Genomic DNA, 27,891 nt, shown 5'->3' with positions numbered 1-27,891 from the left:
TTGTGCAATGAATGTTTCACTATTTTTCTACATCATGTTCATCCGACAGCAGAATTTCATGACTGGTTTTACAGTTATATATTTTCGCAATTTTCTGATGTCATTAAAGCCCAACACAAAACAACATTAAAACAAAATAAAGTGTTGGTAAGCTAAAAAGTATTTCGTTGCTTGTCAATGCAAGTAACTATAAATCAGCTCCTAGCGATGCCAGGCACTGTTGCTGTCAAGGATGTCTTTCATATGTAACAGAGGGATCCTTCATACTCTGCTCTTTGGAAAGTATAAAATATATTACAAATAAGTGACCACATGTTGATCGACGAGCATTTGAGGTTGTAACAGTCTACACATAGTCGAATACACAGTCGCCATTCTCCATAGATGTAGAGGCATTTCTTATTCTCCAAATACCTTTGGCTCACTTTACCAACCTGTCAAAGGTCGCACCTTGCAATATTATAGTTCAGACATCCAATTACTGTGAGCTTACGTGGACCAAAAGACACATGTTAGCAATTACAAGCAAGAATCTCTTTGCTATGCCTCAGCGCTCTCTTCCGTTTTACGTGAAGGTTTCTCCTTGTTCCAATCCTTTAGTCCTTCTGGTAAATCTGTCTTTTCCTCAAATGAACCTGTGTCAATAATACGTAGGAGGATTCAGCTATTTGAATGCAACTAGAAGCGAGCCTATAGCAATCTTATGTAGCATAACATCACCATGGGAAGTAACAATGCAAGAATACACTGAGGTAGTATAGGATTTGTAAGCCATGTGAAATCTGTTGAAAGCACTGAGTACAATTTTATATTATGAACAAATATTATCTCGGCCTTTACGAAGAATGATAAAGTTCACAGACAGGGAATTTTAACAGATTAAGAGCAGTGGAAGGTAGAGATGCTAATTGGACTATTTCCTGTCGAACAAAACAGGTTATACCTTGGTTAAAGATTTCGGAGAAAATAGTAGCTAGGATAATTATTGTACAATAACCCATCCTGAATTGTAATTTGATGATTGTGCATAGATGTTGCACAACTTTCCTTTTTGTCGGAGAGATAACAGCTCAACTGGAGCAAGATTACAGAGAGAAAAAAACCTTATAAGCCGAGGAAGCATTTGCACCTGAATAATTTAAGAGCCTTGTGAAGCAGTGAACGCCCCTAATACGACTGCATTTCATATAGTTGCGCGAACAAATATATTGTCAAATGATATAGTATGTCACAATTGTGCAGCCAGAAGACATTTTACGGCGTAGTAGTCAAACACCAAAGAATGAAAACTTGTTATTCAATTAGGTACAGAAGTTACTATGTTTTGATTTGACCTTGACCTCAAACTACTTGTGTCAAGGTTTGCCGTATATCTAATCAAGCATGTTTAGTCTTAGTCATGTCTGAGCTGCTGTCTGAACTCGTGTCTGCTGAATCGTGTCAGAACTACAGACAGGGGCTGGTTCATGTTAGCATAAACTAATTGTGTAAACAAGCCAATTCGGCAATATTTAAAATGGTTTATCAATCAGCTTTTTTCAAGAGCGAGACTTGGGCAGTTTAACACACGGCACTACGATAATAAATCAATTTGGCTACCAATTTTCTTGTATCATCTAAAACCATACAAGAATTAATATTGCTGCTCTGCATAATCTTACCAGTTCCTTCAACAAACTCCTCGTAAGTAGTCTTCTCTGCGAATGGTCGTTTTCCAAGCAACTCCTCCATATCTGCCTTGTCAATTTTTTCTTTTTCGAGCAGTTTCTTAGCAACCTGTAGCACGACAACAACCATTGTCATCAACAATGTGACAACAGTGCTAAAGAACAAGCCTAGCTGAGATAATCAGACGTACCAGTTCCACCTCAGCCTTTCTTTCAGTGAGAAGCTGTTTTGTCCTAAGGTATGCTCCTTTCACAATGAGTTGTACCTCTTCATCGATAACCTTAGCAGTTTGCTCACTGTAAGGCTTGTCCACAACCATCTCTCCCTGTTGTGGTGGTCGAAAGGAGATGTTGCCAATCCGCGCACTCATTCCAAACCGTGTGACCTACAGAATAAGTATGTTTCCTAGAAAAAATGACAATATATAAACATTAGGATAAAATTTCTTACGTTTAAAATGCATTTCAGCAGCTGTAAAAAGCAAGCTGTTACATAGCACTAATCACTTGCATTTTAAGAAGTTTAATATTTTTTTGCAGCTGTATGGTTCAAAATTTAGACTCCTGGATTGGTCAAAATTTCTTGCAAAAATAATTAAAAACTGTTCAAACGAAACTTTATATAAACAAGTGAATAAGGTAACATAGTAACACATTTAATACCAATGATAGAATTAGCTAATGGCTGTATTAGCTTATTACAATACCACTAATTCAATTTTCATGTAATGCGTATCTAATCACAAAAAGCCACACAATTACTGTTCAATGAATGGTGTGAACCAATGAATCTAAAGCTTGCAAACTAAATGAACTTTTGAGAGTTATTCCACTAAAGCACCCTACCGTGGAGAGAATATTCGATTAGGCAGGTTATAATCCTTCTAATAAACTTTGTTTGATATATTAGGATAGCATAGGAGTATCTTAGGTAGGATAGGAGTATCTAAGGTAGGATACGAGTATCTAAGGTAGGATACGAGTATCTAAGGTAGGATACGAGTATCTAAGGTAGGATACGAGTATCTAAAGTAGAATACGAGTATCTAAAGTAGAATACGAGTATCTAAAGTAGGATACAAATATCTAAGGTAGGATACGAGTATCTAAAGTAGGATACGAGTATCTAAGGTAGGATGCGAGTATCTAAAGTAGGATACAAGTATCTAAAGTAGGATACGAGTATCTAAAGTAGGATACGAGTATTTAAAGTAGGATACGAGTATCTAAAGTAGGATACGAGTATCTAAGGTAGGATAGGAGTATCTAAAGTAGGATACGAGTATCTAAAGTAGGATACGAGTATCTAAAGTAGGATACGAGTATCTAAGGTAGGATACGAGTATCTAAAGTAGGATACGAGTATCTAAAGTAGGATACGAGTCTCCAAAGTAGGATATGAATATCTAAGGTAAGATAGGAGTGTCTAAGGTAGAATATGAGTCTCTACAATGAGGTAGAGATATCTAAGGTACTTAGCTGTACAGTCTCTGAGTGATGTAAATTATAAGCCTTGTAATTTCACTATACACATTTCAACGAATGTTTAATCAGATCTTACTATTGGTCAGGGTAAAATTTGGAGAAATGAAAACACCATTTACTTGCATCTATTGTTAATTACTAAATTAATGGTGGAGGTAAATACCTGAGAGTATGCACTTTGTGTGATCTTTTCAAGGTCATCTTGAGCACCAGTTGTTATTCTGTTGAAGAATATCTCCTCAGAAACACGACCACCTAGGGTCATGCACATCCTATCTAACAGCTACAAACATAAAGTAAATTACAAGAACACAATTGGAAAGAGACAACCAACCTTTCTCTCCCCCAACTAGCTCCAGGATAAACACAGATAAGTTTGGTTATCAAGTAACAATGAATAGATGACCTACTTTTTATTTCACCATTAGTTGTCAACTCACATCATTTATAGAGGGCATTTGATTATTGAACTCTGATTATTGAACCATTTTTCACTCAACTACGCCATTTTATATCAGTATTTGAAGAATGCTAATTTTTACAACACGCTATCCAAATGCCTTCCTTATACCTATAACAAAAAAGCTGAAAAGAAAGAAGTGAGTGAATCCGGAATTGCTTTACTTGTTCTGTGGTGTAGAGGTAGTTCTCCTTAGGTAGGTACTGTGCGTAGCCAAGACCTTTTCCTCGAGGTATAATAGAGACTTTCAGCAGTGGGTCAGCGTGCTCTAAATACCAGCCAGCGACAGCATGACCTGCTTCGTGATAAGCCACTGTCTTCTTTTCCTCTGGACCTAAAACTTGTGTCTTCTTTTCCAAACCTAACAAAAGCAAATACCATTTTCTCTAAGGCACTGGATGTCTCCTTGCATAGTTTTCTCAATAACTAAATGGGTTCAACAAGTATTTAAACTAGTACTAGCCATTGGCCTTAATCTGTGATAAACTGATTTGTTATCGCAGAACTCTGATTGACAGCTAAATAGATGCGGGTAATATTCAACTTACCTTGTCTTTAAATACTGCAAACAACCGACCAAATAATTGAACAGAGTCTACATAACAAAAAGGAGCTATCCAATTGTCATAAACATCCAATAAGCTTTAGTTTAACTTAGTTTAGCAAACATCTGCCATGGCTGGAAATACTGAAGAAACCCAACTTTCATGTCTGGCAGAATTATATTTGAGCTCAGTGTTTGCATTGACTGGGCAACTCTCTCGCTGGAGCTCTATTTGTGTCAGAGAAAACGCAATACTAAGTCTTAGTAATAATAATAATCGTAATAATAATAGTAATTTTCTAATTATTTCCACTAAAATATACTAAGAGCAGCCACATACATAATTCCATTAAAATTCAACTCAAATTGTAATAAACCTATGTGGTGTGCTCTGGTGTGCGTGATGTCAGCAAACTAACTAGCGCGCTAGTGAGGTGTAAAAGACAAATTTATATGAACTGATAAAAAGACAAACTATCACTTTATTATTCTACCGCTCAACACTTAAAAGAATCGATAACGAATTCTATGTAACCCTCTCTGCTCATACCAATGAACGAACTCTAAAATTGTACTAAGTCAAACCGTTAGCACAGTGACTAACTTATGGAGAAACCCCAGTTTACCATATTAGGATGTCAAAACTGGTCTAAAGAAGTGGTCTAGTCCAGGGATGACCAAATGATTTTGGCCATGATCCATTACAGACAAATATGACGAATGAAAGATCTACAACAAGCTGAAGATGTGTATTTTTCTTTTTTATCATACATAAACATGCAATTTATCATGTACATCTTAAACAAGGTGTCAAATACCGTTTTACAAAATTTTGCTTGTATACATGATTTGAGTAAAAATCAGTGAATATATGTGCTGCAGTAAATATGTCAGATATTAGGGAGAAAAACAAGGAGTGGGCTTTGACTTCACAGTACTATCAAAAGGCAGTTTCCTGCTATTTACAGCAACTCTTAAAGTTTACGAAGATGAGTATTTGTGAGTCGTGTTCTATGATTACCTTTTACAAAATTCATTGCTGAAAACAATGAATTTACAAAAATTTTGTGAAAAGTTTACAAGATTCTTTTTGAAAACAAATTAGAAAAAAATACTTCAAAAAAATTTCCGACAGCTAACTTGAAAGATCCACAAAAAAACTACAAAGAACTGAATCCAGATCGAGATCCGTCATTTGGCCATAGTTGGTCTAGTCTGTAAAAGCACTTTACAGATTAGACCACTTCTCCAGGTGTCTCAGTCATCAGAGCTTTGGAATGTACCTTGAAGACTGCATGTCCTTTTGCAATATAAGCAACTCAAGCTATAATATTGTTGACATTGGGCATAAAATTTGAGTAAATATTTGTCACGGCATACCAACTAACCTCCTAGCTGATAAGCTTGCTAAATGCCTATAGACTTAGAACAAAGATTTGCCAATTACGCATTAAATGACTTACTACTTTCAACGTTAATAACCTAACAGCTGCAGAGAGTAAATTTTATCAAATATATTCCGACTCCTATATGAATGGTGCCCGACTAGCATTTGAGAATTTTTTGCCCAAACACAGGTTTGTACTATTTAGATCTCACACCAACAGTGAATATTATTGATTAGAATGTCAAACCTTGTAGCAGCCGAAGAACACTAACCTGCAACCACCCTTTCCACAGCCTGCTCAAAATTAGAATCATTTATACTAGTTTGGTTGTCTCGCGCCGCTATTAGGGCTGCTTCATTGCAGATGTTAGCAATGTCAGCACCTGTAATCAATGCCAAACACCTGTTGAAATGTAGGAATACCTGTCGAAAATGGTGGCTCATAAATAAAAAGTAAAACCAACTCCAATACAGTCAAAAACACTTGCGTGCAATATCAGGTAATGTTAGCATTAGAATCATAAAGAGCCCAGCTGGTCAATACTTTAAAATATACACTCAACATGCTCATGTGATCTACCTGAAAAACCAGGAGTTGCGGCGGCCAACTTTCTGGCCAAGACGTTCTTATCAAGACTAGTCTTCAGATTGTGGAGATGCACTTTGAATATGGATGCACGACCTTTGATGTCTGGCGCTGGTACAAATATCTGTCGATCAAATCTGCCTGGACGGAGAAGTGCTGGATCGAGTACATCAATTCTAATTAATACAGAAATAAAAAGTAATCATATAGCATGCTGAATCAAGTACATCAATTCTAATAATACAGAAATAAAAAACAATCATGTAGCTAAGGAAGGACAACTTCATTACCGTGTATATTTGTTAGCATAAATGAGAACAACTCTATGTTACCTGTTAGTAGCAGCAAGGATGACAACTCCCGACTGTGTATTGAACCCATCCATCTCCACTAGCAGTTGATTGAGGGTGTTTTCTTGTTCACTATTGCCTCCTGCAAAATACCATAGTTCATGAGAGCACAACTTCGTGCTCTAACCTATGCCAATACCTCTTCCAACAATGAAATACTTGTTTTAACCTAATGCATTGCTACCTGTAAAAATGACTAAGATAAGTGTCACGCGTGATTGATGACTTCCATCAGGATCTGGTTGTAGATTTGAGCATCTAGAGTTTTTGCCTTTGTACCATAATATCATGTTAATATACAATGTACGTGCATAGTTATGTTGCACCAGACTTGATGCTCTCAACTAAATTAGAATCATTTGGCAAACGTAATATAATTTATCACAAATGATTTGAAAAACTTGGCAAATTAAAGGACTTGGTACAAATCTTTATGGCTCATAGGCGACCACCTCAAGAAGTGCTTAAGTTTGCAAGTATTTGTTATACAATAGCATAGATTAAGTATGAGCCTTGTAGCACCCTGCTGGGCTAGTCACTGTAGCACCCTGCTGGGCTAGTCACTGTAGCACCCTGCTGGGCTAGTCACATTAGAGTGTAACATACATGTAAATAGCCTAATCCGTTCAAGACTTTCACAAACTCACCTCTTCAGCCCTTGCAAAAGGAAAAAACTTGACTTGACCTTTTAACTTAATGATTGTACAGTAACTGTGGTGTTATTCGTTTGTATCGACAACTTTTCCCTTTTTTCTTATCACTTTCACTTGGTTTAGGGTTCATATTTATGGTTTCGGGCCCATGATTATGGTAATTTTACATTCAGTTAAAAAAGGGCGCACACCTTTAATGTCAATTTTAACCAATATTTTTGTGATTTTCGTATGCTGCAAAGAAAAAATAGAAACTATTGTGTGTCTAAAACAAAGTAAAAGGAAAAATATATTTACTACTCCAAGTAACTACAGCAAGTAAGAATACACTACTAACCTGGAGATAGGCAGTAGAATAATATAAGCAAGTTAGCTAATAGAAACAGACTTGTTCCATACAAATAACATTCACAACTCTATATGGCAAAATCTACTAACCAAAATTGCGTCCTGTTCTCTTTCGACCAATGGCATCGATCTCGTCTATGAATAAAATACATGGGTTGTTTTCTCTCGCTTTCTTAAACATATCCCTCACCTACCAATCACACAAAACAAAATGTGCAGACTCGATAACAGCGTGTCTCCGAAGGACATTCGCTACATACATGAACAGTTCAGCCAACACTCGATAAAGAAAATATATCTACGTGTATAAGTATGCACAATTGTAGCCATGTAAAAGTATCTGGAACCAAAGCGAGTGATGGCAGACAAGGGCTAAACCTCGGAATAGTGAAAACAATTATCATGATAATAATAATGCTTTATAGACATTACTGAATAAAAAACTACTTGCATCGTCTAGAAACATTTTTAAGATAGCACATGAATGTTTTTAAGATAGTACATGCCAGTTCTTAAGATAGCATGTGGCTGTTCTTAAGATGGCATATGCCTGTTCTTAAGGTAGCGTGTGTCTGTTCCTAAGATAGCATATACCTGTTCTTAAGGTAACATGTGCCTTTTCTTAAGATAACACTTACCTGTTCTTAAGGTAACATGTGCCTGCTCTTAAGATAGCACTTGCCTGTTTTTAAAATAGCATGTGCCTGTTCTAAGGTAGCATACACCATAAAACCTCTAATTGACCGCCACCTCTATTTGAACGCCCCATCCAATTGACCGCCACTATAGAGGAAGGGTTGAAAAATAGAGCACCATGGCATCCAATTAGAGTGTCTGTTCTTAAAATAGAACATGCCTGTATTTAAGATCTAACAAAAATGTAACCACGTATAATTCTTATCAGAGTCCAGCACTACTACAGTCCAAAGTAAAACTAAAGTTCGGATTGGATTGCGTTAAACCACGACTGTTGCAGGTGCTAGTACTGATCACAGCTAGAACTGATCACAGCTAGTACTAAACACAGCTAGTACTGATCACAGCTAGTACTAACCACAGCTAGTACTAATCACAGCTAGCACTAATCACAGCTAGTACTAATCACAGCTAGTACTAAACACAGCTAGTACTAACCACAGCTAGTACTAACCACAGCTAGTACTGATCACAGCTAGAACTAATCACAGCTATGAATAACAAAGCCTACACAAACAACTTGTGTTGGGTGTATATTATGCCGTGGTGGGACAACTAACCCGTGAAGAGCCGACTCCCACAAACATCTCTAAAAACTCAGAACCAGAGACGGATATAAATGGAACATTTGCTTCACCTGCTGTAGCTTTGGCTAGCAGAGTCTTGCCTGTGCCAGGCGGGCCTGTCAGTATAGCCCCTGCAAAGGTAAAAAGTATTCCTAGTTGAGAAACCTTTTCATATATTGCATTGAAAGAAGCACTTGCAGAAATCTAGTAGGAAAGGAGACACATTGCTGAGGGTCAAAACAAGATGAGTTCAAGTTCTACCTTCTATTATAATAACCTAACAGATGAAATAACTATAGAGTTTTTGTATCCACACCCCCTGGGTACAAGTTAACAGCATGTGCTGATTTAACACACTAGCAGCGCAGGCTGCATGAAGACAGACAAGGGCCTATACATCAGATGATGTGATCTATACCATAGAAACCAGAGAATACTGCTTACTATGGCACATGTTTTATAGCATTAATTCAAAACCTTTTCTTTGTAATTAATAAACTTCCTACTTTAACAAATTTTCCGGTACTTTTTGATGAATAATCCAATCTATTTTGGTTATTCAGCAACTTATTTTGATTGTTCTATAATAATAGAACATATAATCTGATTCAACTCCACCAGAATGATGATATTCTAACATTGACAAAAAATCTAACAAATTGCCAGAGATCGATGGGAATGTCATACTGTAATCACTCCCATTGACCTCGTCTTTCTATTCCCTCATCACGCTACATTTAAAGCTGCCAATCAATTCAGTGACTCAGCAAAATTGATGAGCGGCTATTCGCAATAATACAATAATCATAAAGTTGTCACTGTAGGTTATATGGCGTCAATAAATGGTGCTGATAACTATTAATATAGGAGAGTCACTCTGTTACTAATAAAAACTAAAACCAAAGCTAATTGAAAAGGTCAACAATCTCAAGGATAAATACTTTCTCTAACAATGTCAATAGCTCCTAGTTTACAAAACAAAGAGATACACACATGTAATTATAGTATCACCTTAATAAGAAATACATAACCAGTTCCGTCCTATCAGCCAAAAATGTCTACAAAAATCGTACAATTTCAGTTCTAGTTGACATGTTTGGTGATTTCCAACCGTACAAAGGATTGATTCAAGGTAGAATTGAGAAAGGTCCAACAAACTACTGTATATGCAGAAAGATAAGATTGTTCAACTGACTAAGCTAGACATGCCACTTATATGACCTGTCATACACCCACCTTTGGGAATCTTTGCTCCAAGATTTGTGTACTGATCTGGATTTTTAAGAAAGTTAACAAACTCCATAATCTCTAACTTTGCTTCTTCACAGCCAGCCACTTCTCTGTAGAAAATGGATATTACCAACTAAATTCTGCAGTGTAGTTGTATGCACACTAGTGTGACCAAAGCAAATACAAAAAGGATATAAAAGGTGATGTATATACCGTACTTTTCGGACTATTAGCCGCTACTTTTTTTTTATGTTTTGAGCTAAGCGGCTTATATAAGGGTGCAGCTATTCTGTGACTTTTTCTTTCACCGCTAGAGCGCATTAACCAGAATATCCGGTTAGTGCACCTCTAGTGGTGAAAGAAAAAATAAAACAATGCTTAATGGCACTGTTCTGTTAGACACTAGGTTACAAAGCGTCGGTTAATACAAAACAGTGCCGTTAGGCACTGTTCTGTTTCAAACAGCAAAGTTGCTGCCATGTTAAAAAGCACCGCCCCGAGTTATGCAGCCTATACAAAGCTGCGGCTTATGTATTGTTTTATTATTGTTTTTTGGAAAATAAAGCAGATGCGGCTTATATAGGGGTGCGGCTTATAGTCCAAAAAGTACGGTACTGTATTGCTTAAAAACTGACTTGAACTTGGTAGTGATGAGTTCCTTATTTACTATGTTAGCCTTAGACTGGGTAACGCCTCCAAAGAAACCTCCTCCAGGTCCGCTTCCTCCACCCTTGACTGCCTGCCGACTCTGTGAAAGAAAATAACTAGTTATCTGTACTTGTGAGTGTAAAATAATACATCACACTGCTAAAGCAATAGAAAAGATAGAAAAGTATAGAAAGGCAATAAAAAAGATACGTAAATAGAAAAGGTATGATAGTCTCATAAGCATAGAATATGATAAATACACAACAACTGCAAGCCTAATAAAACGTACAATAGGTCTGGAGTATAGCAGACAGAGTTTAACAGACGCTGAGAGTGTAACATACACTGAGAGTTTAACAGACGCTGAGAGTATAGCAGACGCTGAGAATATAACAGACATTGAGAGTATCACAGATGCTGAGAGTATAGCAGACATTGAGAGTATAACAGACACTGAGAGTATAACAGACATTGAGAGTATCACAGACACTGAGAGTATAACAGACATTGAGAGTATAACAGACACTGAGAGTATAACAGACATTGAGAGTATAACAGACACTGAGAGTATAACAGACACTGAGAGTATAACAGACATTGAGAGTATCACAGATGCTGAGAGTATAGCAGACATTGAGAGTATAACAGACACTGAGAGTATAACAGACACTGAGAGTATCACAGACATTGAGAGTATAACAGACACTGAGAGTATAACAGACATTGAGAGTATAACAGACACTGAGAGTATAACAGACATTGAGAGTATAACAGACACTGAGAGTATAACAGACACTGAGAGTATCACAGATGCTGAGAGTATAGCAGACATTGAGAGTATAACAGACACTGAGAGTATAACAGACATTGAGAGTATCACAGACACTGAGAGTATAACAGACATTGAGAGTATAACAGACACTGAGAGTATAACAGACATTGAGAGTATAACAGACACTGAGAGTATAACAGACACTGAGAGTATAACAGACATTGAGAGTATCACAGACACTGAGAGTATAACAGACACCGAGAGTATCACAGACATTGAGAGTATAACAGACACTGAGAGTATAACAGACATTGAGAGTATAACAGACATTGAGAGTATAACAGACATTGAGAGTATAACAGACTTGGAAAGAATAATGTTAGGCGGGATTTCAATAGACACAAAGTGAAGAATTTTGAGTTCATAGAACAACAAATACCATAAGAGACAAATTTCGAATTTATAAAAAATATACAGAGAGGCTATCAAGGTGTGACTACCCCATAAAATGAACCAAAACTAGATGGTCTTAGATTAAAACTCATTACTTGCTAACTTGCTAGGTTAAAATTTAAAAGCACAAGCAACAACAGGTATCAAACATAGTAGACATGAAAAACAAACTGGCTTACATCTGCTAATAACTCACAGAATGTTCTACTTACCTTGAAAAAGCCATACAGAATGTTCTACTTACCTTGAAAAAGCCATACAGAATGATACCAGTGACAATAAGAGTTGGAAGATAATTTGCCAGATCATTCCTAGAAAAAAGTCAAACAGTATGTTAGGAGCTGTCCACTATTTAAACAAAATGTAAAATACAAAAATATAGTACTGAACTCACCACTGCCATCTCTCTCTGTATATAATGTTGATATATTTATCAGCTGGAAAATGCAAGTCTTCCATTGCTTCATCGAGTTTCTTCTCAAATCCACTAGGTGATCCGATGTAAAAATAAGGAGTCTAAACAAGACAACACGAATAGTCATGAGGATGGACCAGCTCACTTCGTTACTTTGAGTATTCAACTAATAAACGTGATGAAAAAGTACATGGGTCAAATCACAGTAATGTGAAACCAAAGATGTGATTTTTAAATTTTATCATAGAACCAAGTTTTACACATCATTGGAAAGCTAATAGTCCAAACTTTCCATAACTAATAATGATTTTTAAAAATAATGAACGATTTTCATGAAATTGAGAAAATTAAGCAGCAAGAGACGATTATGTGATCATACAGGGGACATTGATTTTTTTGGATTTTTCTAGATGCATATTTCAAATTGCAAATTGTGTCACCAGGAACCTCTTAATCCAATTAAGTTTCTATGACTGGAAAAGTTTCCAAAGTTTTATCCTTAATAAATGTTGCTTAAGAGGCGTTCCAAATACATGCGTGTCCCTTGTATGATAATTTGGGCACCATTTTTTAGTTTTTTTGAAAACAAATCATGTGAAAAAATTTCTAGTTAGGATTTTCCGATAGTACCATGAGAGGTTCATGATGGCATGTTTAGTTTTTTTAAATAATTTAATTATTTGAGAAAAATTAAGAAAATAAATTATCAAACAAGGGACAATTTTATCATACAAGGGACATCTACTCTTTCATTCCCTTACTATACCTCATGGCCATCTTTGCAATGCTACTATTATGTCATGAATATTCATGACACAACAGTAGCGTTGAAAAGATGGCCATGTTATTTTAGACAATTTTCATGAGGTATAGTTAACATACATACGAAAGTTATTATACTCGGCAGTCCGTAACTTAATTTTAAATGGTTAGTGGTTTCTTAACCATTGTTGGTGGAGGAAGGCCATAATCTTTTCTGTACCCAACATATTCCCAGCCTAATTGCACTTAATCCCATTATGTCGAAATTTAGTTTCTCGACGATCTGAATAGTGATGGCTTCATGAGTTGGCATTGTAGGCAACTAAACATAACTAGTTGAGTTAATTAGTTCCAATACAATTAATGTGGCTGTCTCTAAATATTTTCTCAAAGCATTGTCGGCTTGTGATTGCCTGACTGGCTACCTTAATAAATAATCCCGTCAAGACACTGCTGCTGGTCAATGCAATAGAACAATTACTTTTCACAAGCTGCCAATCTCAATCAGAATGTCGATGGTAAAGGTTGTCAAAGACAGGCCTGCAGCTCATTGTGCCGCGCAAAGGAAATATACAGCTAAAAAGAAATTGGAAAATCCAGAGCTGTACAAGGCTAAGCATTCGCAACAAGTACGCGAGGCATGGGCAAAAGTAACAGCCAGCCTTACAGAGGAGCAAAGGGCTACTCGAAGAGAGAAGGAAGCAAGCTGAAAGCTGAGCTGAAAGCAAGCACCAGTAATCAGTCAACACCAGGATACACAACTACTCAAGCACTTGGTAAGTTATAACAAAATCAATCAGTTCAATTGCATTGGTTTTAATTAATAAGAATTGTGTTATAAAATTTTGACTTCGATCACTTTGTAGCAAGTACAAGTATCAAAGGTTAATAACCAAGTGCTCTAATTTTTTACAGGAAAAGCATCACGGAAGGTACAGAAGGCATTGCCAAAATCCCCTACTAAGCGAGCAATAGTTCTGTAGAAATAGAAATGGAGAGAAATGGATGTGGCCCACCCCAAGAAATATCGAAGTCACCCACTCTAACTTTATCCTCGATATTAACCCAGAGCTCATTCCATGCGACAACAATTGTCGAGCCTATCGGCTGCTGAATGCTGAGGCAGTCAAAGCTGCTTACAGTCAATATAAATGTAAATACATGTAAATTTGCAAGGTGCATGTCCTTGTGATCTTATTTGTCATTTCTTTATCTAATTTCCAATATTTATCTAAGATATCAATTATTTATCGTTTTTTGACATGTCTGGTCACTTCCTGTGAACTCATCATTTTTTAGCTCTATAGTTTTAGTTTTGGTTTCAGTGCATGCTAGTTTTAGATGTAGTATTCCATTAAAATGGTTGTAGTTTCTTTTAGCTAAATACTTTACTGTCTATCAATAAAATATGTGGAAAAATCAAGTGATCCGAAATGTCCCTTGTATGATGTCCCTTGTATGATCAAACTTAGTGGTAAATAATCTGTGGTTTAATGAAAACCATTAATGGAATCTGTTAGTTCTTTCACACTGAACATTGAAACATACATAGCAAACATCAGCTAAAAGGAATTTAAAATGTGAGCATATACTTCACAGAGTTTTCAGCCTAAAATTGAAGTTTCGTTTTTAGCGATTTTCTGCGTCCCTTGTATGATGGGCCTTAATTATCTTATAATTATGGATTGACTTAAGCAATTTTAAAGTTTTTTGTCTTAAACTGTTCATCCTACTGAACTGCTTCAGCATGAGAAAATTGTTTTCCAAAATCCAAAAACTCAAAGCACAATTCTAGTTTAAGTGCTTCAGGATGTCCCTTGTATGATAACGGAAATACTGTGACTTTACCCACATGTCAATATAGTGACGACCAATAAAAGACTGTTTTTAGAGCTAACTAACTAAATTGTCAAGTGTTTGAAAAGAACCTAAAGAACATTTAAACACTACATGCCATTAATATAATTCTAGTTAACTGTCTTGTCTGTACAAACTTTGTTATAAGGTAATGGCGATAAATCATCTTATAACAAATTTTTTTCATCTCTTAACATACATATACATTGTATATTAATTTTCACTTAAGAAGCTCATAACGTGCCTACATCCATACACTATTGGGAGTTGCTTGGAAGTAGGAAATGGATTTATCACCAACACCTTATAACCAAAGTTTTTATAGACAAGAAAGGCAACTAGAATTATATCGATAGAATGCAGTGTTTATATATATTATCCCACGACCAAACGAGCGGAGCGAATGTTTGAGAGTTTTTATGATAAATGCATGTGCACACATCTCACGAAAATTATTTATCAACAACGTCGCAAACCCTTGTATCGAATCTCATCAACAAATTTAACCATTTTTCTGTGGAGTCGTTTAAGTATAATAACGATACAAAACACGTATAAACCTATTTAAATATATTACCAAGTCTTTGAAAAGTGTCAACATATTCTTAAAACTCATCCATTTGAACGGATTATACACAAATAGACAGATTAATTTGGCCAAAAATCGTTATTAAAACTTGCTAAGCCTTACTTTTATCAAATTAAGACTAGCAATTGAAACGCCGAGCGACAGAGAGTAGAACCATTAAGTCGTGCGCATTTCACGAAAGAATAACGTGCACATTTCACCAGTCTATAGCATTGGCGAATTCCCGATGGTTTCTGTAATTAACGTAGGAGTACTGAAATCGTTTCTTTTTTACCGATTTCAAAGTAACTGACATTTTGGAAACTTTTGAGCACTTTGGTATTCTAACTGATGTCCAAAGCAGTGAAAGTAAAGGAAATGACGATGATATTTTTTTCTAACGATTCTTATGAGATTATTACAATATTTAATTATAAGTTTGGATGACTATTGAAGTGTTATAGTCACTAACAACATCGATGATGGGCAAAATGTTACTGTTATTATTTTTTCAAAATAGTTTTGTTAAATAGATTTTCTAAAAATCTACATAAATATCACAACTCTTGATATTGTTAGCTACGTTTTGAAATATAAACAAAATTGTGCATTGGTTTTCTATTATTACTGTATTACTATATTAATAATATTGGTTATTCTAATAATATCAGTGCATTTTACTTCTAATATTGCCTTTCTCCTAGGGAAGGGGGAGAGATATGACATATATGACATATATGATTATATGACATATAATCCTTTCCTTTCATTATTGCTGTTTGTCATGACTAAACACTTTTTTAAATAGATTTTCTAAAAATCTATATAAATATCACAACTTCTTGATATTATTAGCTATGACGTTTTGAAATGTAAACAAAATTGTGCATTGGTTTTCTATTATTACTATATTAATAATATTGGTTATTCTAATAATATCAGTGCATTTTACTTCTAATATTGGCCAACATTGCATTTCTCCTATTGCAGGGGGAGAGATATAAACATATAATCTTTTCCTTTCATTATTGCTGTTTGTTGTATATAATAACACCCACACCAGTACATTACAGCTACCATTGCAGTTATCCTATTGCACTGCAGTGCCATTTGACTGCTAATATTGCATTTCTCAACCATCAGTACCCTTTCTTTTTTCCAATATCACTTTGGTTGTGGGCTGTATGACAGGGGAATTTCTAGTATATATATAATATATATTATATATATAATATATACATATAATTACAACTAAGGTTCTACTATATTATAAGTTAATAGAGTAAAGTAATACTAAAATAAAAGAGCTCTACAAGAAATTGGAGCAAAAAGTACTAGTTATGGAAAATAATTGCACTTATCTTTGCAGCTACTGGCAGTTTCATGACTTCTCCTGTCAACCATCAAGCTGCTGGAGTAGCAGCCTGATGATGTACATATATTATTACGTGTATATGTATATATATATATATATATATATATATATATATATATATAAATGTTGCAGCAGACCCTTACTGGTATATAGATATTATATATACTAGCTGTGCTACCCGGCGTTGCCCGGGTATTAAAAATCAGCTTATAAACAATGAGAGGTAATGAGAGTTGCCTGCCACTTGTTATTAGCCAGGCACATTGCCAATGGATAATTTGAGTAGGCTTACTAATAAGAGCTACCACTTCTCATGATGTTACGCTATCACTTTCCATCGTGACCGAAAGCAGTAGCCTACTTGCTCCCATATAACGACATGTATTGCCTAGGGAATCTATTAAGCTCGTGTGGTTTAGTTACTAAGGTGTCGGACTGGTGAACGGGAGGTTCCGAGATCAAATCTTCTGCTTTACGAATTCTTTATTCCAAGATTTTAATGGCTATAGATGGACATGTACAATGAAGGCGACCAACATTGAGAAATATATATATGTAGACTAGCTGTACAACGGTAATGAAAAAGAATTTCGACAGAAAATTGATTTGTATTTAACATATAACAATATTTGCCATTCTAACTCTAAAATACATACTATGAGAGAAGTGTTTTGTGTAGTTGAAATAAATTAAGAGAGAAAATAAGAACAACTGTAAAAGTTTCCAGACTTTGTCAAACAACTGTAACTTTCAAATTTCATATCATGAGGAAAAGGTTTTCTGCAAAATAAATAAAACAACTGAAAAGGTTTTCAAACCACTGTAAATTTAAAATTTCATAACTTTCAGCGACGTATATCTTTTAATGACGTACAGTGGAACCTCGGTTCTCGAACATAATCCGTTCTAGAAGGTTGTTCGAAAACTGAATTGTTCGAGATCCAAAACAATTTTTCCCATCAGAATAAATTTATGTATGTAAATTTTAATCCGCTCCAAGGTGAGAAAACAACTTTGGTAAAGAATTTTTTCAACATTTTACACCGTAAACTGTACTGAATACTGCACACTATAAATAAAAACAGGTGGATATAGACCGGGTTTAACTTTAAAAGTTTTCTATTTAAGATGGAAAAAGAAAACAAAAGTAAACATTTCGTATGTTTTTCTCTTAAAACATTCAAAAACATTAAAGATTAAGATACCATACCAAAAATTACAGAAATTGATAATGCAACAGAAAAAATGTAACAGATCAGTTACATAAAAAATTGTAGGAAAAAGAAATATAAACAGCAATGGCACGTTTGCTTCACAGCTTTGAAGAAGAATCCTCCTTCAAAACAATTTAGGGTAACTCGACAGTAAGGGTTATCTCCCTAGTAAATTTCTTCGGTAGAGGGGACGTCTTCCCAGATCGTTCCCCCCTTTTTGTAAAGAATGTATGAAGCGTAAATTGCTTCTCCGTTTGTTAATGAATGTTTTGATGCTGTTTCCAAAGCTGTTCCAATTCCAATGCGCCTGCTCTGGTTTGGTCGAGGACCGAATTTATGTTCGAGATCCGAGATGAACAAATCTCAAAATCTTTGGTCAAAAACCGAGTTGGTCGAGAACCGAAGCGTTGGAGAACCGAAGCGTTGGAGAACCAAAGTTCAACTGTATATAATCAGTACACAAATCGCCAAATTTTAATTTCGGAAGAATCTAATGTTGATACCGTTTTGCTAAAAACAAATTAGCCCTAGTACGGTGAGGACAAAAAAGCATCGCGTTTCATAGAGCTAAAAGAGTTGGTAGAGTTTCAATTAAGTCATTTTGGTGTGAAAACGGGAAAGGATGTATACATTAGGTAGTATATGTATGTGCTATGTACCACAAGAGCTTTCATGGTCTCGTGGTTAAAGAATTGTATCGAAAATTTGTGATCGTGTTCTACGTGAGTGCAAATCCATCGGAGCGCGGAATTCTAATAGCTATAGCTGGACAATCAAACAACGAATACACATACAACAAACTTTGAGAAATATATATATAGATATGTATATATATAAGTTTCTGCTGCAACATATATATGTAAGTGTTGCAGTGTTATATATATATATATATATATATATATATATATATGTGTGTGTCTGCTGCGATTATATATATATGTATATATATATATTAGAGCTGCACAATGATCGCGTTAATTAAACGATTAACGTGACCAATACAAATAAACGATTAACTGAGTTGGGCCAATTAATCTTCAATTAAAATGCAGGTGATGATTTTGATGTGGTTCCTTTCCTTTGTACTGCTTAGTACCATATGTTAGTAATACTAACGTAGCAGGTTACTACCATTCAATTTACTAACAAATAAATATTATGACAAGACACACTTTCTTACCAATAAATTAAACCACAATTATTTTGCACTCAACTATGAAAACACAGTGAGTCGCTAACATTAAACTTGTTTATACAACACAATGCACAAGCGCCGTGCTGATCTAGCTGTAAGTGGCCATGTTGTTAGTTGTTTGAACATGTTTCGAGGTAATAGCAGTAAAAGTGATTTCAGTATTATTTAATATCTTACAGTTTATTTTTGTTTATTTTTAAAAACTTTTTTAGGTAAATCATACATGTATTTTCATTCTTCAAAAAAATCACAATCATATTTCAGCTTCAGAATATTAGTAATATAAGATTAACACTTGGTTGGTATATGAAAGCAGAAAAATGTCTTCCACCCTATAGGTAGCGCATTTCTGTAAGTTGTTGGAAGCGTAAACAAGAAAGCGAAGTGCAGTATATGCCAGAAAGAATTTTCTTACCACCACAGCACATCATCATTAAGATATATTTTAACTAATTCTCATCCTACCGCGCAGAAATCATCACCAGCTGTCGCAGACAATAACTAATAAGCTACTAGTGACTACCGGCACTACTGTCCCCTATGAGCATACCTGCCAACTCTCACGCATTGGGCGTGAGACTCACGCAATCACCCCAAAGAAAAAATAGAAATGCGTGAGATTTTTGCCCCAATTCCCACAATTTTATATATACTATCAGTGATACATCAATTGCCCCAAAACCAAATCTCACGCATTGCCTCACTCTTGGGTTGGCAGGTCTGCCTGTGAGCGGCTATTCTCTAAAGCTGGCAATGTTGTATGTAGGAAGAGGGCATCTCTTTATTCAGATACTGTGAATAAACTGTGCTGCCTCAACTCTTGGCTGACTTAATTATAGACTTTCATTGACAGTTTTCATACTCATAATAATTATTACATTGTAACTTATGTACATTGTACATAACATGTACTAATGCTAACAATTGTTTAAAATATAATTAATCTATATGTAGCTGTATTATTTGTTTTTGAATATGCAGGTTTTTGCTAGATTAATTCTAAGATTAATCGAAGATTAACTGGTTCAGACAAGTTATTAATCGCGATCAATTTTTATAATCGTTGTGCAGCTCTAATATATATATATATATGGTCGCTTCAGACCATATATCTGTAAAAACATGCCAGCCAGCACTAATGTACCTCAAGATTTTAAAATTTTCAACTGAACTTCGTGGCAAACAGATGGTAAAAGTTGCTATTAAGCACAGTAGAAACATACAGGGCAACCTCGGTTTTCGAACGCTTCGGTTCTCGGCCAAAAAAATTGAGATTTGTTCGTCTCGGATCTCGAACATAAATTCGGGGAACACAAAAGCAAATAGACACACAAGCTAAATTACCATGAAGGATGTGATAACTTACACTCTCCTTGATACCAGGAGCAAACTTGACTTCAACATAGTTCTTGTTCACCACTACAAGTTCATCGATCTAAAATATGCAGATGACCAGATGAACTTATCTCGCTTGCCTCTGCAACAGTCACAGCTATGCAGACAGATCACCTTCTCACAAAGTACTACCTGGCTTTATCTGCTATTAATGACTGCGGAGTAAATTTACATTGCTCAATAATTGCTAAAAAAATGCTTGATGAGTCACCTAATTTTCTTACCACATACAGCAAAAACATACTTGTGTTGAGGTTTAAATCAGACAGCTGGTTACCATGTCACTTGCAGCAGACACTCACTTACCTTGCCACTCGCAGCAGACACTTACCTTGTCACTCGCAGCAGACACTCACTTACCTTGTCACTCGCAGCACACACTCACTGGCCTTGTCACTCAGAGCAGACACTCGCTTACCTTGTCACTCGCAGCAGACACTTACCTTACCACTCGCAGCAGACACTTACCTTGTCACTCACAGACACTCACTTACCTTGTCACTTACAGCAGACACTCACTTACCTTGTCACTCGCAGACACTCACCTCGTCACTCTCAGCAGTCACCCACTTGCCTTGTCACTCACAGCCGACACTCACTTACCCTGTTACTCGCAGTAGACACTCACTTACCTTGTCACTCACAGACACTCAGCTTGTCACTCGCAGTAGACACTCACTTACCTTGTCACTCACAGCAGACACCCACTTGCCTTGTCACTCACAGCTGACACTTTCCTTGTAACTTCCAACAGAATTTAACTGACCAACCAATTGCAGCAGACAAGTTAGCATGTCATTGGCAGCAAATAAGCAGTTGCTGTGTGACTCGTTGTAACAAATGACTGCTTACCTTACCACTGGTGAGATATTCAGCCACAAACTGTTTGAAAGATATTTCTCTATAGTCCTCCCGCATTAAGAGAGCTAATACAAGACCAAAGCTAAGTCCTAAAGCCCACAGACTGCGTGTAGGAATCTCTTGCCTCCCACCACCTCTACAAAATATACATTTATGCATGCAGCCTAATGAATGTAATATAATGCATTGAATGTTACTTTCATGTTAAGCAAGTTAGCTCTCGAGTAGATGAACACGACTAAGAAGCAAACAGTGACAGTACAATTGCTTTCTCTAACCCCATCATTGAAGAAAGCTGTCCCTGCCAATCCTGCTGTTTGCTAGATTGAGATTCATCTGTACGTGGTGAGCTTTTTTTATCTGACACTGATTTTTTCTGTTCTTGTGATTGGTCCATTTTTTCCATATCTGCAAAACATTGGAAACGCCTAAGATATGACAAACTATAGGCAATTTGAAGGATATCATAACAGTTACAATACTGTAATAAATAAATAGAAAGACATCCCTATAGCAAACTTACTATTTACTAGAAGCAAGTACGTAATTACCATCATTGATTAGTTATAGGGAAGCTTTCATACTGCTCTCTTACAAGCGCACTCAACATTGCTCAAGTGATACGTAATGAGTACTACTACTAGCGGCTGCAGATCTGCTAGTTTTTATTTTGAAAAGAAAACCTTTAAAATACTTCTATCAATCCTATAACAAATGATGTATTAGTACTGTTATAACGCAAACAATTGTAAAAGCTAACTCTCATAATTACGCTCTCTTTGCTTTCAGCATTGATCACAGCAATATTTATATATGAATTTGGGTTTTACATATCGATTATACAAAAGCACAATTAAACAACATTGCTTTGCGATAGAGATTTTATAAAATAACAACACATCATTCTTAATCGTTTGGTGGCTTGGCAGAAAAGCCAAACTTTTAGCATTTTTGAAAACAGCCTTCCACAACCAGAATGTTTTGCACAAGTGAGGTTTGGTTCAAATTTCGTATCACTTCGGACAGGCTTCATGTTTTCAGCCTACCGGCTCTTTGCTATCTCAATATCCATTGTATGATGCTAGTTGTAGAAACTATCCTTTAATACTTTGTACTACTACGACTACTGCAAAAACCAAATATTCTGAGTTTAAATAAGATTAATAACCAGAATTTAGTTACAGACGCTGATACTTTGGTGTAAGTAAATTCTGCGTATACTTTAAATATGAAAAATGAAATTTTAATTTATCATATCTAGCAAAAATTGAGACTTAGCCAAAAAATAATATGATCATAATACCTTTTAGTTTTTCCTTCAACCAATCGAAAAAGTTTTTGTCGGAGTTGTCACCTTTCTTTGGTTCTTTAGGGTCCGTTGCATAGTGTCTGTGAAAGCAGTCTGCATTGCTACACAGTTTCTAAAATTAGACATTGCATGCACCAACAACTTCATCTAACACCATTGCAACAAGACCAAAAGTCAAATGGGTGAGATATTCTTACATGGTTAAAACCAAAGCTACACATTGTACAGTGATGTATAAAGTGTCGTATCAAAATTTTATTACAAATAGCAAGAATTGAACAAAACAAAATACCTTACTGCTGCAACTTTGAAAAATATAAGACTTAATTTGCAATCAGATTCATGAGTATGCTCAATTTAACTCCTACTTGGGGCATGGGTAGATCCTCAACACTTTGAAAATGTAAACCTAATAATGATGTACTGCATTAATATTTTATAAAGATTATCATAGGCATCTAGTCAGCAAACTGACAAAAAGATTTAGATACTTGTAAATTATATTTCTGCAAGATGCCAAACGGCTATAATGTATATGAAGTCAACAATGTAAATTTCAATCATGTTCTTCATCATAGCAGACTAATCAACAAAAAATATCTAATAGGAATGTTATTGAATCTATTTGTAAACCTCCTTAGGCTAAATGTTATAGAAATGTCTACTTGAGCCACGTTTCACTTAGATGTGTTGTTGAACCGCGGTCAAAACAAGGCATAACAGCCTTGAAAGCTGAGAGTAAGTAATCATAGTAGTCATTATTCGTCAAGTTCTGTACTACAACCTAGCCATTTAAATTTAATAGAAAAGAATTCATATAAATATGGATAGTGTTTTTTTCTGAAACGAAGCACATTTGATTGAGCGGAGTTGTTTCATAGTATATATACCTTAATATTTTAACTTTACCCTGTAGATAGAATATGCATCCATGTGTAAAGTAGATTTTAAAAAACTAAAAAACTTTCTACAATGGATATTTAACTCGACACTAATTACACTGATTATTAGGCAAGTTTGATGAAAATTTTTGGTTATGCAACCAAAACACCTTCAGCCATCGCGCTTTCTTAAAGGTGTCTCTGATTAATTAATCCATTCGTTTAATCATTTTAGTTGAATATCAATATTCTCACCTGTAACGTCAATATATGATGCCGCGTAATTCTTGTGCCGGTAGAAACTCCACATAACCTGCAGAGTTTTGGAAAATGTAACAACCTCGACATGACGACACCTTTGCAAGTAAAGAAAATGTAACCGTGCGAATTTGAACGCTGAAGTTTAACTCCGTTCCGCAGGAGTGATGTTGCTGCTTTTGTAGGCACTAAGGCTATTCTTTCACGCTAACAGGGTTTTTCAGTTATAAAGGACACAACTTCGATGTAACCCCAAGCCGACGATAAGCACACATTGCGAGTTTTGTGAATTTGATGTGGACTTGTATAAACAATAAACTATACATATCCTTAATTATTCCTTTGTTGTGTGTGTAGTCATTATATGTGTATAATAAGAGTAGCCATTATATAATCATGTGTTGCGGGGGGGGGGGGGGGGGGGGGCCTGTTTTCATTACCTATGTAACTAGCCATCCTCTTTACCCTCTTGCTGAACTTGCTAAGGCCCGCCCTCTAGGATATAAATATCTGCATGTATGGGTATATGCATTTTTGTGCACAATACAAAACTTATTCCAACCTTCGCTGGATCTTTCTACAAGCATCAGCTAGCTAGAAATCATCTGCATTGCACCAGCATTCACAGCGCACCAGCAAGCATAATTATCAATATGTGACTAGGTTGGCAAATCTCCTGAATTGCACCAGCAAACATCATTTTTAATAATCAACTAGGCTAGCAATCTCTTGGATTGCACCATCATCATACTGCACCAGCAGGACAGTTGTATCCCCCTGGCCATTTCCGTTTGTCAGGTCCCAAAGAAGGTAGCATTTTTCCTTCAAAAGGCAGTAGCAAGGTTGAAGTTGCAACCCCTACAAACAGAGGATCAAAAATCAGACAACCTCTATTAGCTTGCTGACCAAAATCCACTTCAAATTCCTACAGGGTGTTCATTTGATACGATTAGCTCTAGTTTTTTGATATTGGAAAAATCATACTTTCCAATTTGGCTTAAAATTTGTTTGTAAAATGGCATGATGGTGTCAGAAGATTTGAAAAGGAACTTACAGGTTTTGTCAATAATTCAATAGAAGATTTTTAGACTTTGACCAAGTACTTGCTGGTAAAAAGGCTATATGCTAGTTACAATAACTCAACTAAAGCAATTGATACCATAATCTAAGCCCTAGTTTAGCAGGAATAATAAGCACTACTTGTATGATTATTGCATGAGTGTTTTTATCTAGCCTAGTGTACAATTTAGCCTGCAAGCATTTGGATCCTTGTAGGTATCATGTGATGAAATACAATAGCAGTTAAAGCGGGTCAACGTACAAGACAATAATATTATGTCAAATAATAGAGAAATTCAACCCTATTCATAACCGCTAATCAGAGCAATAGTTTGAAAACCCTAAGTATATTATAGATGGTAAAGATTGTTGACAACATTGTTGACAAGAAGGACCATATTAGTCACCTTTGATACTGGCTAGCAGCTTGCTTCATCAAGAGTTACTTTTTATTCAAGTGCTTATTATTTTGACTTGGCAATTCATCTTATAAAATCTCTTGCAAATTCGCATTTCATTTGCTATGTATTTATGGTACTTTGATTTACAGACAATAAATGAACATACACGTTAATATAACATATATTCTCTTACTTACCTATCAGATGAACTAGCATGTGTGAATGAAAATATTCATTGTTTTTGACCCAGAGGTTTAACAGCTCATCCTTTGAAGCAAAGTATCCTCTCGTAAGCACATTTTGCTATGTTGTCATTTTTTCCTTTGTTAGTATGTTGCTTCCACATAAAAACATATTCTTCTTTTTCCTTACATTTAACAGAAAAACCTAAAAATGCATTTACTAAAGTTCGGTACACTAACTGCTCTCGGTATATAATCTGTGTCCAGGTGACATAATATCAGTGTAAGTTAATTGTTTTTAAAAATTATTCCTATATCATCGGTAGTATGTCTATTTTAACAACAGGTAAACTGGCGGTCCAGTGTGCACTAAGAGATAGCCATGTGTAATAACTATGTGCACAATTATTCCTGAATGTACCACTCAAGGGTGGTTGAGTGGCACAGATGGTCATGTGCTTAGCTGACAATCCAAATATGTGGGTTTGATTACAATGCATGTGTAATCACTTTTCCTTACGATTTTAGCTTGTCTTGAGATGGATGGACATATTCTTATTGTAGCAAAGATTCTCATACCTCAGATATTCAGATTCTCATACCTCAGGGTATTCTCAGATTCTCTGATTCGATACAGTAAATAATGCCATCAACAGTAACAGGGTGAGGTGCAGTTTACCTTTGTGCATATATATGACTATTAGGTTGACAAAGTGGTGCTAGCCAATCAGAGACATCCTTAAAGCATATATTATCTTATATTATCTTATAAGCTTATATTATCATTATATATGCTTCCGAGTTAGACGTTAGCATACCACTAGCTGTTTGATTGATTGCAATAGTGTGCAACTACTGAACAGAGTGAGAATGTTATGAAACAACTTGCAGCTCAGCAACAGTGTTGGTAGGCTCAAAAGTTTAGCATTGAGCAATAAGACTGAGTGAGTGATGGCAGCAGATGCAGGTGCTAGAAGACATAAAAGCGTTGGCAAACAGGTGTCGATGTTCGCTGCAGCACTTAACTCTGTAATACAGAAAGGACCTAGTCAAGCCCACTCTGGTAGGTGTCATAAATATGTAACCTTGAACAGTTAAAAATTTACCTAATGTAATTTTTAGTAGGTCAACAAGTTTTTTTAACTTGAATAGCCACACTTTTGTTTGTAATATTTTCGACTAAAACATGGAAAGATTTCAGCTTAATTAAAGTCTTCCATAGGCTGTCATATTGCGTATTATTTTATCAGTATATACACAACTATAGAACTTAAGATGACATTGTCTAACCTCTTTTGCTGATTTTTGGCAATTAGCTGACAACCACCAACTCTTTGAAGAAGACAGGGATTTGTGGTAACAATGCCATGAACTACACTCGGTGTTGATATTATACCAGCTCTTTAAGAGTTGTTTCCACTTGTCCTAGCTGTAACCTAATAATACACATGTTCTGTGGACCTGTATGTTACAACTGATAAGGAAATAAAAAAATATTTTGTTATGAGTAACAGTAATCCTAGCTAAATGTGAGAATGTCTGCATAAAAACACGATTCAACCAAAAACCGACAAAAATAATTTCCTGACCAAATTGTTTTTTGTATTTTGCAAACATTTGACCTGTTTTAACTAGCTAACCGAACGGCATAATTTTAGTAAATATGTAATATGTAAATATCTAAACATACAGAATTTCCAAAACATCAGACAGAGCTCATAGGAATGTTTAATTCTGCACATGAAACAAAGAGATATTTTATAGATGTCTTTTATGTTCATCAACCAAAAAGTTACCAAGTAAAGAATTGTGACACTCTCAAATACTATGTACAATTAATATGAAAAAAGATCTGAATGTATTAATAGATTGACACTAAAGTCAAAAAGCTATCCATGCCCAATGCTAATGGCTCAAGTTGAAAAAAATACACCATAGCAACATGTGGGCTGTTAGAAAAACTAAATCCACATTGTGGAAGTGACTAGTATAAGAAATAGCGCAATGTCTTAAATGTCTTCCACAAATTTCCAAGTATGTATTTATCTTCTAGCGGTTAGTAGTGTTTGGAGACTGAAGCACAAATATTTGCTCATCTTTGCAGACAGCTACCACAGACTAAGGCAGGGATATAAAGACTTACCAGAACATGGACATAGCTTACCAACAGGCCAGCGTTCCTTGGTTCAGACTTCCAGCCGGAAGAGCCAACCTTCAGCTATTGATCTTGAAGATATGGTAAGACATATTAGGGAACTATGATGGCTTGGTAAAATCTACCAAATATAGTAATACTTTTTACATGTATCATGAT

The 27,891-nt window shown here is 35.6% G+C and overlaps 1 protein-coding gene across 2 annotated transcripts; it reads right to left on the bottom strand.

Moving 5' to 3' along the window:
- Positions 1-61: 61 nt before the first annotated feature.
- On the bottom strand, positions 62-24,030 carry LOC137385701 (mitochondrial inner membrane m-AAA protease component AFG3L2-like). Of its 2 annotated transcripts, none has more exons than XM_068072230.1 (19): positions 23,933-24,030; positions 22,791-22,908; positions 21,766-21,895; positions 21,479-21,623; positions 20,598-20,666; positions 12,240-12,361; positions 12,090-12,156; positions 10,608-10,720; positions 9,979-10,082; positions 8,737-8,873; positions 7,571-7,670; positions 6,462-6,561; positions 6,124-6,305; positions 5,816-5,926; positions 3,777-3,973; positions 3,316-3,435; positions 1,859-2,053; positions 1,662-1,776; positions 62-635 (listed from the first exon to the last, which is right to left on the bottom strand). In XM_068072230.1, the coding sequence occupies exons 1-19, from the start codon at positions 24,023-24,025 to the stop codon at positions 541-543; spliced, it is 2,313 nt and encodes a 770-aa protein (XP_067928331.1). In that variant the 5' UTR covers positions 24,026-24,030; the 3' UTR covers positions 62-540. The 2 variants fall into 2 exon arrangements, with proteins under 2 accessions (XP_067928331.1, XP_067928332.1); XM_068072231.1 differs by having other exon boundaries at positions 6,462-6,558.
- Positions 24,031-27,891: the final 3,861 nt, after the last annotated feature.

This window comes from Watersipora subatra, chromosome 1 (genome assembly GCF_963576615.1).
Source record: "Watersipora subatra chromosome 1, tzWatSuba1.1, whole genome shotgun sequence".
NCBI classification, from domain to species: domain Eukaryota; kingdom Metazoa; phylum Bryozoa; class Gymnolaemata; order Cheilostomatida; family Watersiporidae; genus Watersipora; species Watersipora subatra.
Note: the sequence above shows the minus strand (reverse complement) of the source record. Positions and strands in the feature narration are given on the sequence as shown.

Bases quoted from the DNA above. Each gene is read 5' to 3' on its own strand.
- LOC137385701 (XM_068072230.1), bottom strand. From the start codon at position 24,025: ATGTCGAGGTTGTTACATTTTCCAAAACTCTGCAGGTTATGTGGAGTT. The intron at 8,874-9,978 runs GTGGGTGTATGA...TTACCTTTGCAG, and splicing joins TGGAGCAAAGATTCCCAAAG to GGGCTATACTGACAGGCCCG. The intron at 5,927-6,123 runs GTAGATCACATG...CATTGATTACAG, and splicing joins CGCAACTCCTGGTTTTTCAG to GTGCTGACATTGCTAACATC.